Source organism: Ambystoma mexicanum, chromosome 1p, assembly GCF_040938575.1.
Source record: "Ambystoma mexicanum isolate Mex_15411 chromosome 1p, UKY_AmexF1_1, whole genome shotgun sequence".
In the NCBI taxonomy this organism is placed as follows: Eukaryota; Metazoa; Chordata; class Amphibia; order Caudata; family Ambystomatidae; genus Ambystoma; species Ambystoma mexicanum.
In genome coordinates, this window is record NC_090921.1 from 295530017 (window position 1) to 295545483 (window position 15467).

The following is a 15467-nucleotide window of genomic DNA, read 5'->3' on the forward strand; positions in this document are numbered from 1 at the left end:
CAAGGATGACTTCTCCCCTTGGTTTGGTGGGACAAATCAACCTCAAAGTAAAATCGTTTGGACATCCTCTCGGGGCTGGCTGTACTTTTGCTGCTGGAACCAAAGTGCCAGGGAGAGGAACACCAAACTGAGTGGATCGCTTTTAAGTCGGACCCAACCACCAGGAAGATCCTCTGGACTTGCTGAAGCAGGACTGACCAAGCCTGAGCCACCCCAACCGAGTTCCGGACACCAGATGCATGGAAGGTATGAAGTGGTATCCGAGAACCGCAGTGTTGCTATTTGTTGTAGACGCGAGGAGCTGAAACCGCAAAGTGCAGCTGAATTGAAGTTGGCCCATTGCTGTCGCTTACCTTCACGTTGCTGTGCCGGAGTCCCCAGACGTCCTCCCTCTTGTCTCCACGACTGAGGCCCAGGAACACCAAGATCTGCAGAGCTGTACAGGAACAGAAGCCAGCTTGATTCATTTCTAACCAAAGGTACTGTAAACCTAAGAGGACTTAACTCTTGTTGTGTAACCTCACTTGTTGTCAGTTGAGTCTTGTCTTGGTTGCTTTTGCAGAGTTGCTTACAGCTTTTCCCCTCACAAGCCTTCAAGCTTGTGGCCTTCAAGCTTGTGGCCTCTTATTCCTACAAACCTTTCTAGAAACATTGTGCAAGACTTTTACTTACCTGCAAAGAAGATCTTCAGCTCCCCTAGAATTTGCTCAACTAACATTGACTGTCCTGGCTTCCTGAGAGACTATTCTACCTCTGACTTGGTGCTTTTGCCTTTCCCCCAGGAAAGGGTTAATTTACTTTGCATTGGAAGGTTAAAAAATTATTTAAAGTTTATGAATTATTTGTTAACCTTGGTTTTATTCTTCTATCTTATCGTTTTCACCCTAAACTCAGTATTGCTCTAAATGTACAAGTGATATATCAATGTCCACAGTGTCCTAGCTATTTAAGTCACCTGAGGGTGTAGGAAGTGTCTGTGTGCCATCCGCAATGGGTATCATCTGATTTAGAGAAACTAAGAGTGTGGGTTGAAGTGTATTATAATTGTTACATATTTTTCTCCCTTATGAAGAAGGCTTATATAAGTGACTGTTAAATTGATAATTGTTTTAATCAAGAAACCTTGAGTGTAAGTGTTTATTTGAATAACTGTCACTGTGAAACTGTGTTACAACCCTACTGCTCACATTGACCCCTCTTGACATAAGCCTGGCTGCTCAGCTACACTACCAACCTGTGTAGTACAGACTTGTACCAAAGGTTGGGTTCCTATTGCCAGGAAGTCAAGGTTGCTGTAGTCTTCCAAAGCATACTGCACCCAATCTTGCCTAACAATACAGAAAGAGTGAGCACAAGTTAAGCTGTGGTATCCTTATCAATATGGCACCACTAAGAAAAAGTAATATTGGTATGCCTATCAAAGTATGAATGTACATTTATCCCATATGAAAAAGACCTCATGCGAGGCAGCTCATTATCCTTTTGGAATTGTATGGGGTTGGGGGGAGACAGGAATCTGAGTTGACATTGATGAACATGGTCCTTTTAAGAACTTTGTGGGATCATGGGTTAAATTTGGCGCATCCAGACATAACCAGACTATGAATATAAAAATAGCTTTTGAACAAACATGTGACCCAGACCTCTGTCACTGAATGAAAGGTTCCCACTTTTACTTAAAAAGGGCATTTCGTGTTTTCCTTCAAAATTGAATGATAAACCTACCGCAAAATGTGCACTCTCCACTAGTGGAAATTGATTCTTGGCGAGTAAAAAATGGTGTGCTTTGTGCGTGTGGAGAATTGCGGTAGCAAGTAATATTTTATGCCTGGCAAGTAGGTTGCAACCTGAAATGTTCATCCCTTAATTATATGCTGAACAAATCAAGATTCCTTAATAAGAAACCCTTACCCAAAATGTGTGAGATGATTACAATGCAATAATATTAACTACAATTCAATAGGAGCTCCTATTCATGAACATTTGTGTTCAACTTAGTTTATTTGTTAATAAGCCCTCTCTGGATCCTGCAGTCCTTTCTAATTTCCGTCCTATTTCTCTCCTCCCGTTCACCATGGAGGTGCTTAAATCTCTCATCTCCCCACTACTTTAGTGCTTTTCTAGAATCCTTTCACTTTCTGGGCCTTTTTCGGTCTAGGTTTTGCCCTAGCAGTGCTTGTGGCTGTGGTGGATGATCTGGCACGACTGGCGGACCAGGGTGGAGTCGGAGCACTGATTCTTTTAGATCTATCAGCCGCTTTTGACATAGTTGACCACCCCACCCTGGTTGCCCGCCTTTCCTCTGCTGGTCTATCTTGCACAGTGCTCAAGTGCTTCACCTCCTTCATCTCAGGACAATCCCAATCAATCTCCTTGCCTCCTTTCAAATCCAAACCAGCCCCTCTGTTGTGCGGAGTACCTCAAGGTTTCGCAGTAGCTCCTATTCTTTTCAAAGTTTACATTCAGCCTCTTCTTGGAATTATCCAGTCTCAGGGCTTCCTATGCTGACAACACACAGAGCCTCCTTTGGCTGGCTCTGTCTTGTTCAGACGCTGCCTTTCGGCGTAGGGGTTGCTTGGAGACTGTAGGCGAATGGATGTCCAGGAACTGGCTGAAGTTAAACTCTGATATAACCGAGGTGCTGGTTGTGGGTACAACTGATCCTCTACTGTACTGGACCTCCGAGTTCTGGCCGTCTAGCTTGGGCCCTTTTCCGTCTCCTGTCACTCTGTTGGAGGATTTAGGTGTTAAAATCTCGAACACTCTTACAATGTCTGATCAGGTATCGGCCATTTGCCAAGCAGGCCATTTTAAACTGATGGTCCTTCATAAGGTCTATATCCCATCACATTTTCATACTCTAGTAGTTTCCTCTTTATTAATGAGCGGTATTGACTACTGCAGTGCGCTCTATTTGACACAACCTGCCCATCTATTACGTTGACTTCAGTTGCTACAAAACATGGCTGTAGCGCAGTTACCCACCTTATGGTGCTCACATGACCCATATTCTTCAACTGCACTGGCTTCCAGTTGAGAGAAGAGGGTACTGTGTATTGTACATAAAGCCATCTATAAATGGGGGACTGACTAGCTCCAGACTAAATTTCCTCCCTATATTCCATCTAGAGCACTTCAATCTCAAACCTCCCTGACTATCCAAATTCCTTGGACTAAGTTGTGCCGTGTTGGTGGATGCACTTTCTCTGTGACTGCATCAAAGGCCTGGAATGCTCTACCCCATGCTCTGCACGAAATGGAGCGTCATTTGTCTTTTCGTTGTGCCGCTAGTCTGTTTCTCTCTGTCTACCTTTCTGGTCAGTGCCAAGATGCCTTGGGGTGAACGCTGCGCTTTACAAATCTTTACAAATTCCTATAACCTAACAACTTTGGCAAAATCATAACCTTGTATTTGTACTGTGAATAAAGTGTTCACACAATGGTGGAGCGGGGGGGGGGGGGTCGGAGGGGTTAGGGGGGTTTGTTTTCTCCCAGGTATTGGGCTCATAAAAGATTTCAATTGACAGTAACTTAGTATTTGTCTCTGCCTCTCTTTATTTTTAACTCTTGAATTGCCTCTGCTTGTCTCCACCTTCCTGTAGCCCATGGGTCTACAACCTCTACATCGCCAGATATTTGCACTATAATTTCCACGATCACTCATCTTTGTCTGTAGTAGCTTGTATTGATGGTAGTTGTACAATAGTGTTGGCACTGCAGTTGGCGCATATCCTGGTATATCACAGGGGCCATGAAACCCACATTTTTTTATAATTGTTTCTTCAGTTTGCTTGTTTATTAGTTTTATTCCTCACTCAAAGTGCCAATTTGCACTTGCCCATAATGAGTGTCCACTATGCTGACACGAGTTTCGACCAATACTTGGTCTCTGTAGGTTGGGCTCAATATCATGCAGTTGGTGTCTTTCTTTAGTTAATGGTACATCACATGTTGTGTGTATTAACAGAAACACAATTAGTAATTAGACGATTAAACAAATCAAATGAACATCATATATAATTAAAATTGGACAGAGGAATAGAGTGTGGCATGGGAGGATTATTATGGGGTAAGATAAATTTGATTTATAGAGCGCTTTACACCAAGGCGCTGTACAGTGGAACAACATAATACATCACAACATCAACAAAATAACAGTGGAAGCAAAATTACATCATGAATCATTCGACAAAACAGTGAAAAGAGCAATTAACTGTAGGGGAGAGGGGGGGGGAGTAGGGGAGTGGGATAAGGTAGGGGGAGGGATGGTGAAGAGTTGGAAGAGGGAAATGGAAGGGAGAGAGAGGAGGGGTAGGAGAGGGGAGAGAGAAAATCAAGGGGAAGAATGATGGGGGAGGGGAAGCAGAGAGGGCAGAGAGGGAGGATGGAGGAGGAGGGATTTAATGGAAGTGCGGAATGAGGTGAAGGTCGTGGTGGAGCGGATTGTGAAAGGGAGTGAGTTCCAGTGCAGAGGTGCTAGGAGTTGGAAGGAGCGGAAACGGGAGGATGGGGGATGGAGGTACAGTGAGAAGGAAATGGTCAGTGGAACGAAGGGAATGGGAGGGGAGTAGAAAGAGAGAAGGGAGGAGAGATAAGGAGGAGAAAGACCATGGAGGGATTTGAAGACTAGGCAGAGAAAGTAAAATTTTAGCTGTGAGTGAAATGGTAGCCAGCCAAGGTAAGAGCGAAGTAGAGATTGAGTCACTGGAGGTAAGGAGACAAAGGGTACGAACAGCAGAGTGGTAGATGGATTTAAGGGGGGCAAGATGAGATGCGGGTAGTCCAAAGAGTAGAGAAGAGCAATAGAAGAGGCGGGAAAAGATGAGAGAGGAGATTAGGAGTTTGATAGCGTGGAAAGTGAGGGAGGGACAGATTTTGTGAATATTGTAGAGGTGGTATCGCCAAGTGCGAGAGGTGTGTTGGGAGAAGGAGAGAGGGGAGTCAAAGAGAATGCCTAAATTACGAGCTTGGGGAGAGATAGGGCGATTGGAGGGAGGAAAGTGAATGAAAGGGGAAGGTCAGGGAGGGGGAAGAGAGTTGGAGGGAAAGAAAACCGAAGTCCTTTTATCGTTGTTAAGAGAGAGAAAGCGGGAGGACATCAAGTTCTTAATGACAGTAAGGCAGGAAGAGAGTTTTAGGTGAAGGTCAGTTGAGAAGGAGGAGAAAGAGAGAAAGAGTTGTGTCTTAGGCATAGAAATGGTGGGAGATGCCAAACAAGGAGATAACAGGGGCAATGAGGGAGGTGTAAAGAGAGAAGAGGAAAGGACCAAGTACAGAACCTTGGGGAACACCGTAATCGAGAGGAAAGGAAGGAGAGGTCCGGCCACCCCAAGATACAGCAAAGGAACAGGAAGAGAGGTAAGATGATAGCCATTTCAGAACAGGGCCTTTAAACCCAAAGGAGGAAAGAGTGTGGAGAAGGAGGGGATGATCCACCGTGTCAAAGGCTGCGGAGAGATCAAGGAGAATAAGGATAGAGGATTGCTTGGCATGGCGAGCAGAGAGGAGGGCGTTAAGGATAGAGGTGAGAGCAGATTCTGTGGAATGTTTGGGACGGAAGCCAGATTAGAAGGCAGGAAGGAGAGAGGAAGTAGTGACAAAGGATGAGAGCTGAGAGTAGGCAAGGCGCTCAAGAAGCTTAGAGAGGAATGGTAGAAGAGAGATAGGTCTGAAGTTAGCAGTGAGAAGTGGATCAGCAGAGGGTTTCTTCAGAATAGGAATAATCATAGCATGCTTGAAAGCAGAGGGAAAGGTTGATGAGAGGCAGATGTTGAAGAAAGAGGTAAGGTGGGGATAAGAAGAGGTTAGATCTTAGGGATAAGCAGGGAAGGGAGAGGGTCATATGGGGCGGACGTGGGGTGGGATTTGGATAGAAGGGAGGAGACCTTGGAAGGGGAAACGGGTGAGAAGATGGACATGAAGGATGAGGGAGGAGAGGGGGGGGAGAGGAGGAATCGGAGAGGGAGTTGATTTTTTTGCCGACGGGTGAGGATTTTGGAGGAGAATAAGTTAGCAAAGTCAGAAGGAGAGAGTGTGGAATTGGATGAGGGATCAGGAGTGGGAGGAGAGAGAAGACAAGAGAGAGTTTGGAAGATACGACGAGGGTGGGAGGCTTGAGAATGGAGAAGGTTAGAGTAGTAGGAGGATTTGGCCGAGGCAAGACAAGAGTTGTACAGTGCGTGGTAAGAGAAGTAAGAGGTTTGATTAGAAAGCGAGGGAGTTTTGAGCCAGAGTGTCTCCAGATGTCGGAGAAGGCGCTGCATAGAGCGGAGTTGGGGAGTAAGCCAAGGTTGAGAGGGCTTCCGGGTTGGACGGAAGAGAGAAAGGGGGTAAAGTCGATCAAGGGCAGAGGAGATGGAGGAGGAAAGGGAGGATAGAGCATCATTCGCAGAGAATAAAGCAAAGTCTTGGAGAGGTGGAAGAGAAGAAGAGCAAGTGTCAAAAAAGAGGGTAGCGTCGAAGTTACGAAAGTCACGTCGTGAGTAGATTGGAGGGGAGGGATTAGCAGTAGAGTGTGAGAGAGGAGAAAGGGAGAATGAGAGTAAGGCATGATCAGAGAGATAAACAGGAATGGGGAAGAGGGATAGGAAGAATTGAGGATGAGGTCAAGGGTGGAGCCAGAGGAGTGAGTGGGGGAGGAAGGAGGGGAGGAGAGGATGTAGGAGTCAAGGTTTGAGAAGAGGGGAGGAGATTGAGGGCGAGAAGGAAGATGAATATTAATCGCCAGGTACTGATAGGGGAGAGGGGGAAGGAGTGATAAGTGAGAGGAGGTGATCAAGGTCTTCATAGAAGGAAGAGAGAGGACCAGGGGGACGATAGATGATCAGGAAGGAAATAGGGTGGGGAGAGGAGAAAGACTTGTAAAGGAATTCAAAGGAAGGGAAAGAAGGGAGAGTTGGAGAGGAGGAGGAGGAGGAGGAGGAGGAGGAGAAGATGTATTTGGGGTGAAAGAGCAGTCCAACGCCTCCACCACGGCCAGAGGTGCGGGGGGGTCTGAAAGGAGGAAGTGGAGGTCGTTAAAGAAGCGGGGATAGAGGTGTTCTAGAAGATAAAGTGAGAAAAAGAAAATGCAAAAATAAAACTGTCAAGTTCGATTTCCTTGAACAGTTACATCCGTTTTTTAAAGCATTATTCATCTTATTATCTTATCAACCCAAATTACAGTCCATCAAATTCTTATATACCCCTAGTGTGATCCCTTGTTGTCATTAATGATCTTGGGTTTGTTTAATTATGGACCATGAATAGTCAGTACACTAGAAGCTTGATATGTTAGACCCACTATATAGTGTACCTATTATGAAAGTTAACCTTATCAGATAAGTATAAAAAAGTTTGGGCTTTATGCCCAATGTGATATACCAGGATATGCGCCAACTGGAAGTGCCAACACGGTTTTGCTAAATTTAAGGTATGGGCATACCTTTAAAAGGCACTATCTAAGAGCAGCATTCCGCAACAAACTGGACAGACTGGACTAAGCGCAACTATACCAAGCTTACCCACACACTTGATGGTAGTTGTAGTCCAAAACATCTGGAGAGACAAGTTGCAGCCACCTAATGTCACCGTAAGACTTTTGTTCTGTTGGTCCAATTCCCTCTCTATCCCTTAGAGTTTGAATATGCAGCAATTAACCTATCCATGGCCATGGCAGCTTATCTCTGGCAGCCTTGAATCTTAGTTAACTCTGAGTTTGCTTGCTTTATTTATTTGAATTTTTGTTTAGCGCTGACCCAGAGGGTTGCGGAGCGCCGTACCTGGTTCAAATATGGAAAAGGTGGAAGTTGAAAAAAGAAGTTACAGAAAGTTTTCAGGAAAGGATAGGAAGATTAGGATAGACAAGTGACAGCAGTGGAGTAGGGCAGAGTTATGCGAAGAGGTAGGGTTTCCATGCCCTGGGTGCCCAGTGGGTAAACGCTTGTTTTTGTGTGCATGTGAGTTTGCAGAGTGGAATGTGTACTGTAGAAGGTGTTGGCTGGCTTGCCTGGTGTTTGTGTGGGTGATGGGTTTGAGTTTGTCATGAAGGTTGGATAGAGTTTTGAGATGGATGTCTTTGAATACAATGCAGAGTCCTGAATGAAGGCAATTCTCTGGGGTATGGGGTGCCAGTGGAGCTGGAAAGAGCGGGGGAGATTTGTGAATTTTTGGGTAGGTGGAGCATGTATTTGGCTGCTGCGTTTTTGTATGGCTTGCAGGGGTGGGGCAGGATGGGGTTGTGAAGTCCAGTGCTTTTCTCCTTCTTGCAAGTCTGGTAGTTCGTTCATGCTGCTTTAAACAACTCTGCTAACCCCTGATAGCCTGACTAGTTCTCATACAGAGGTCCCGAAATCTTTATGCACTTTCAGTTTGCTTGGCTATGGACATCTTTGTGCTGTTAAATTAAAATGAGTCCATGATCATAGTGCAGCTAATGCTGAAAGATACGTATTTTAACTTTCATCTAGAAATGTGTGAGTAATATTTATTCTACAGTGAGACTGGCAGTTGGTTCCAACGTTTGAATGCCAGTCGCGCAAAGTGTTTCCCTCCTGTTTTTGTTTTTCTACATCTTGGAATTATCAGTGAGTTAGCAGATTGTGATCTTGTAATTATGGTGGGTATGTAGCAATGAAGCCTCCCACCTGGGCAGGTGCTTTTCAAACTGTATAGAGCCTTGTGCACCAGACACAGCGATTTAACACATTTCACATTTTTTGACAGGTACTCAATGTAGATATGCCACCTCGGGTGAAATGTTCAAATTTTGTTTTATTGCTAGCTTCTCCTCTTTTGAGTTGGGCACTTCTGCATCACCCCCATGTAACCCTACGTGCTGGCTCTGTTATCTTCTTAGTCTTCATAGCTCTGCATGTTTTACACATTTCCCTTATGCGTGTCCATGCTCACAATCTCTCCTCCTGTTCTTTAGGCAATGCTGCAGCACACAGCCTGCATAAGGACTCGCAGCATGGATGCCAATCGCAGAAACCGCATGACTCTTCCCATCAGTGTGTACCTGGGACAAGCCTGATGCTCTGTGTGCGCCCTGCGATGGAAGGAGGGGACAGATACCCACAGTATGAGCACCAGGGGTCAGGCTCCATGCTGTGTGGGGTTTCAAGTCTGCAGTCCCAGCCTTTCGCGTCTGACTTGGAGGTGAGTCTTGAGTTGTCATGGGAGTGCAGGAATAGGTGCAGTTCCTTCTGAGTGTGCCATCGGTCAGGGAATGCGTAGCATTTACAAATCTGTGTGGTTTGCAGTATTTAAACAAATAGTGGTGCTACTGGTTAGGATTGAGGTGCATTTGCAGATCTCTGCTTGTGTGAATTCTAGTGATGGAATACTGATGGTGCTGCATGGCAGTGTTGAGATGTGTTTGAAAAAGTTGTTTGAGATTCCCAATCTTGTGAAAGTGGGATATGATTTAGATTGGAATTTATGGAGTTAAGCAAAGCTGTCACTGTGGGAATAGCAGTTAGTGCTGTAGGTTAAAATTGTAATGCATTGGGACCCAACAGTGGAAATGAAATGTGCCACTTCAGATTGGGATGCGTTGGGTGAGTTGTGTGTAGACTTTGCTACTAGAATAACATTAGTGATACATGGCAGTTTATATGTGCATGTACAGAGCTTTGTGTGGGTCAGTTTTTGAAATTGAAAGCTATGTAGGCCCAATACTTTAATGGAAGGGTGTGCACAACAGGCCAGAAGGAGCAGTATACTCCCACAATAGGAATAACCAAGTCCTGCTGCGGTTAAAATATGTTGCCGTTTATCTGAATGATTATCCAATTTGATTTCTCTCTCGATTTAAACAATTTATTTCTGTTTTACTAGTTTTGTTTACCTGCCAGTTTCTCAGAGATCCTAGAGCCAATAGAAGACGTTTTGCTCCCCCAGGTCCCGGGGCTAGTTGAAGATTCCTCCCCAATACACACCTTCTTTCCGTTTTCCTGTTCCAAACAGACCTTTGTCAGCAGTGCTGAAGGGATTCCGTAGACTCTGGTGTGTCCATTCGCAGGGCTTCGTTTATGAACGTAATTTCCAAAATGAGGGAATTGGAACAGAACATTTTGGGTCGGGGGGGTCTAGCTCCCTATTTCCATTAAAATTAATTAAGCTGCATTTTAAAATGGCCACAGTCCAGTAGAATATATAGGTCTTAAAGTCAGAACTGACTATCCAAGGAGAGAGAACTGGGGGTGATTAGCACATCGTCACCAACCTATACTGTTATATGTAAGACAAGGTGCATTGTGTTTTTCATGGATGGGCAGATGTCGCTCCTATATGACCCGCACAAAATTTGTGACTCTTTCGGTCGAAAGCAGAAATGTTTGTAGTTGTGAAGTGCTGTCCCTGCCGTGATATATGTTGGGATTATTTAGGCATGTGCTGTTAGGTCATTGAGGTTTGATTCTCACTTAGCTCTTCTGTATCTGAGCAGTAGGAGGCATTGGCTGGGCCATATCTACTGCTTTGCTGAGTTCTGCATTGTCTAAGAGGTAGGAAGCGAAATAGCCACCTTTATGCACTCTGTTTCTGGAAGATGTGAGGAATTGGGAAAGCAGTGGGGGTTGGAGGGCAAATGCTGCCACCTACACCTAATAAGTTTGGCTGTGTCTGTTGGTGGTTCCTAAAGGATGTGTTCCCCGCATGTGTCTGAGCTACAGGGGGTAGACCCTTTCTCCCACAGCCTTCTCACTCCATTCCTAGCTGTTTGCCAGCATTATATCCTCCAGAGATTTGTATGCCTAGAATTTTTTCTGACTATTGAGGTATCCTTAAACACTCCTAAGCCATTTTGTCATTCATTAGGAGGCCTCCAGCTCAATTAGTTAATTGCTACGTTAAATGCTTATCAGCTAGCAGACTGATATAATGCTCTGCTTCATGAGAGCCACTTTAATATTTTTCTGCACTTCTCGTGAGCTCAATCATTATCAAATTCTTTACATATTTTAGGATTTTGCCATGTCTTTTTATATATTTTGTTTATTTGTTTGGCCCTAGGGCTCAAAGGCATATCAGCCTGCCAATCCCAGATGAGCAGACAACAGAAGAGACTGCACCTAAGAGAGCTCAAAATAATAAACATTTATTTTTTTCTGAAACCGCTGCTTGATGCAGCTAATATTATATAACAAAGAGTTTCAAATGTTTTGAGGCCGGAATCATACTGGCACGTCCTGGGGCCCAAGTGCTTTTAAACCTGGGGATTTGAAGGGTATTTGAAAGATAGGATCTTAGTAGGCATGCTTTTTTATCAAATCTTTTTTTAGACCATCTTTAATATACATATTACCACCATACAGGACCTTATGGGAAAGAGTAAGACATTTAAAACTGATTATTGATCTAACTGGGAGCCAGTGTAGCTTCCTCAGCATCAGTGATATACTTCTGTCTGGGGGTATTTGTTACAATTCGAGCTGTGGTGTTGTGTAAGATTTGAATATGGTTAATAGCATATTTGAGGGAGCCAGTATATTGACTATTGATGTAATCAATCTCTGAACCAGCAATGACTCTTGAGATAACTGCGCTGTGAAACTCTGAGAGTAACAGACGTAATGATCTCGACAACCTTACATAATAGTTGGCAGAAATAATAATGCAATAAATGTGGAGGCATATTGAAAGCGTGAAGTCAAAGATGACACCTAGCTTGTTAATCTTTGGTTGTGTATAGATCAGGAATCCTAAGAGTGAGATGTTTGGATATTTAGAGAGCTGGAGTTTACTTGTCTTCTCTTCTATGTTTCCCTTTAAGCATCCTGATTTTCTCTTGTTTTTCATTTCATGTGATTGGGCAACAGGCTGTTGTTATTTCTCAGAGAAAATGTCTGTTTGCTATCAAAGTGGGATTTGGCATCAAGATAGCACTCTTGAGTTGAGAATATGCCCTCTTGAAATTCTGATGTTCAAGGCGAAACACTATCCTATTCATTCCCATTGCAGGATGGCTGTCGAATGCCCACAAAGAGTTTGAAGACCCACTGCGACTTCTAGCAATCGCTGATCTAAAGACCTTAGATTACGATTTACCTATGCCAAAACATTCTCCAGGTGCTGATGTCATATTTAGCTGAGATGATGCTGCAGATGGTTTCCACAGCAGTCTCATTATGTAGTGAAAGGATGTTTTCCCTATTAGATTGTCTGTTTGGATCGTGTTGTGTATGTAAACTAGACCCTCCATTTTCAAGTTGGGCATTGTGGACTTTTAGAGGAAGCACAATGGTTTAGAAGCAGGCCTGCATTGTTGGAGCCCTTCTACTGGCAGACTGTCATTGTGGCAGCTGTGTGATGTAGGTCCAAGGTCTTATGGTTTTACCTCTTCTGGGTAGAATGAGCTGGCACATGTACTATTTAGGAAGACGTTGTTTCCCTTTAGTGCTGAAGGTTAGGGAGAGAAAAACTGCTCTGTAATCGATGGTTGCTCTGCTGGGCGTTGTTGGACAAACTTGAATGTTCAGGTCAATCCTTCTAGGGGTACCATTCTAGGAGACCCTTTAAATGATGGCATATAATATGCTCCATGTCAACTACATAATTTGCTCTTCCACAGACGACATGAACGGAGCAGCTACCAATGTTGCTCGTAGTCTCATTACGAGGACATTATTTTTGCTCAGGCCATTAAGCCTAAAATCTGAAGTGGGTTTTTTATTCAGTCATTTCCCCTACGTGACACCTGAATGAATACAAAAGTTGGAAAGGCAAAGATTGACGGATATTACCAAGTTTTAGGTAGAGAATAGGAGGTCTCAACATTTTTCACTGGCTCAGCAGTGAAGGTTTGATGAATGCATTTTAACTGTTTTTAGAAAGTAGGAAACGATTCTGTGCAGTTGTCTAACCTGGACGAAGATACTACGGACAACTGAATTGATTTGTGTTGTAGTGTTCCATCTTTATCAAAGTGGAACCCTTGGTTTTTTACTTTACAATATTTGGGTATAGAAATCCCTCGGAGAGGAAGAATAGAGTGGTTTTACTGGGATTCTCTTTCTTTGCTCTAAATTATGTGGTAATTTGATATGATGTGGCATTTCTAGCACGCCTGTACACAAGTGTTTCTAGGTGCAAAAATAGAATGCTCTTGGAGTTTGCCCCATCCAGTTGTAAGCGGTGCACACACACCCACTGTTCGATGGACAGGAGTTAGGCTTGCAGTACTGAGAACTCTTCCCTCTCATCCTGCCACCTCAATTTACAATTGGATATCAGCAGTGTATGACTGAACTTTCATGTCCCTGTTTTTAGGAAAATTGAGAAAATGGATCATCAGGACCAAATAAACATTGGAGAGGGCAGGAGAGATATGGTATCCATGAGGTATTAAAACATGAAATTGGAGTTGTGGGTGAAATGATGGTGCATAGTTGAGCTTACTGAGCACTGCGCTTTAGGAATGAGGGAAACCAACTGAAGGAGTTGCTGGACACGTGGACCACTGAATACAACATGCAAATTAACTTGAAAGGATTGGCCATGTCATTGGTTGCAGAGGTGCAACACAATGAGTTGCTCATTCATGGATAACTTTAATTCAGGTGTTCTGGAGGAAGGGTTGAGGGCGTACAAATCGCTGTTATAACTCTGTCACCCACGGTTCCTTCAAGGGCATGTGTAAAGTTGGGATGTTCCTAGTTTTAAGCATACAACTTTACTTGTTATGTACTTAACGAATGAGGACAGAGGGGAAGGGGCACAAACCCAGTTTCATTAAACTCAAGCGCTCGCTACTTGGACCCTACAGACATCTCCTTTAATAGCTGAGTTAATTTTAGAAGAAAAACCTGTAAAAGCACCAACTAGCATGGTTCTCTATTCAAGTAATTATTGGCATGGTAGGATCCAATGTAGCAAAAGTGTGTTGTGTTGCTTACCTTTAGGTTGTCAGCATAGGCACCGTCCCAAGATTAACATTCAACCCACACATCGACTCAGGTTTTCAGAGCTGGAAGGTTCATTCTTTAAAATATGAATGTAAATGAAGCAGAGCATTGGGTGAATTCACTCATCAGGCCTCAGTTTATAGAAGGGCCCTATTGAATCTGAAAACTTCTAATGGATTTTCAAAGTCTCTGCCAGGGATTCTGCTCACCCTTGTGGTAAATCCTTTTTCAAAATGTGTTAAAACAGCTCTGCAATTCTATAGCCATAAAGGCGTTTTAGGTTCTAGTAATGCTACCATCATAATTGGTTTTAAGGTATATGCTTTGGTAAATGTTCGTAAATCCTGTTTGACAGAGTGAAAGAATTCAATGCAAATGAATCTTTGGAGGTTTCCACTCTGGAAAATGGGCGTTACAGGTAACGATATTTTGCGGCTACATGTTGAGCGAGGGGGGGCAGGCACATTGTGGGGTGGGAGAGCAAAGGATTGGCGGTTTTGTGCACCTGGGCTGCTGTTTTCTTAACTTCCTTTGCTGTGCTTTCAGAACGCGATGCTGTCTCCCAGTGTGTGGAATCACCCCCCATTCTCCACCCCTTCCTCCTACATGCCTCATGCACCTTTTGCAAGTGAAAACCAGTAAGTTGCTTTGCTTTTCTATATTTTGTTTTATGTTTTATCCTTTGCTTATGGTTTGTGATTCCTTTATTGCTTCCTCCATCCCTTGATTTTGTGCTTTGTGCATCAGGCATGTTGTAGGTAGTGCATCTGGTGTTGGTTGGGGAATTTTGTGCACATGTAGGTAAATGGCACCTACAGTAGACTTTTATTGAGTGCCTACAATATGCCTTCCGTCTCGGCCTTCCTGTCTTTTATTCTTCCTTAAGCAAGTAGACGCGCAAACGATAAAAAGAATTGTTGGAGATCAGAAGACCCAGAGAGGAGCATTGAAGCGTCAAAGGACATATAAGAAAGAATAAAAGATGGGAAGGATGAGACGGAAGGCCAAGGCCAAAACAGAAAGCCAGCTGTCTAGGGAGGACGGAAGGAGAGGGAATAAAAACTTCTCCAGTTGTCACAATAGCATAGAATGCAGCAACAGGGATTGAATTGGAAAAGTCTTAAGAGCTGAAAAGCGAAAAAGAGAAAAGGCCTGGGAAACCCCTGTCCAGATGTTTTGTGTTCAAGTAAATTGTTAGTTTGGGTCTTTGTATGATATGAAGGCCTAATTGAAATTAATGAAGAGCATACGGCACAGCACGAGCGGATCCATGATTTAAAGGGTGAAACACACAACTGTCGACATGTTTTATGGTGGAAAAGAAGCATATTTCAGATAATATGGTCTGAGAAGGTAGAAACCTAGACTGTCGCTGTATAGTTTGTTCTGTTTGTCTACAATACGTCTGGACAGGGAAAGTTTTAAAAGTGCATACAAGATAAACAATGACCAGACTAAAACATTGAATGGAAGGATATGATAATCCAGACCAGTATATTATGTTTCCAGTGTTTGAATACTGTGCCTTAAAATTGGTAAATTGTTTTGGTGAAAATATGGCACTGTAGAACTAACCCCACC

The 15467-nt window shown here is 43.7% G+C and overlaps 1 protein-coding gene across 4 annotated transcripts in view; it reads left to right on the forward strand.

Annotated features, from left to right (window-relative positions):
• SBNO2 (strawberry notch homolog 2) overlaps positions 1 to 15467 on the forward strand; it is a 1228831-nt gene that overhangs the window by 80875 nt on the left and 1132489 nt on the right. For 3 of the 4 annotated variants that reach the window (XM_069647284.1, XM_069647268.1, XM_069647276.1), the window contains exons 2-3: positions 8912 to 9138; positions 14433 to 14524. In XM_069647284.1, the coding sequence (XP_069503385.1) occupies positions 9013 to 9138; positions 14433 to 14524 (218 nt within the window). In that variant the 5' untranslated portion in view covers positions 8912 to 9012. The remainder of the gene's footprint in view (positions 1 to 8911; positions 9139 to 14432; positions 14525 to 15467) is intronic. The other variant, XM_069647292.1, reaches the window with a different exon arrangement.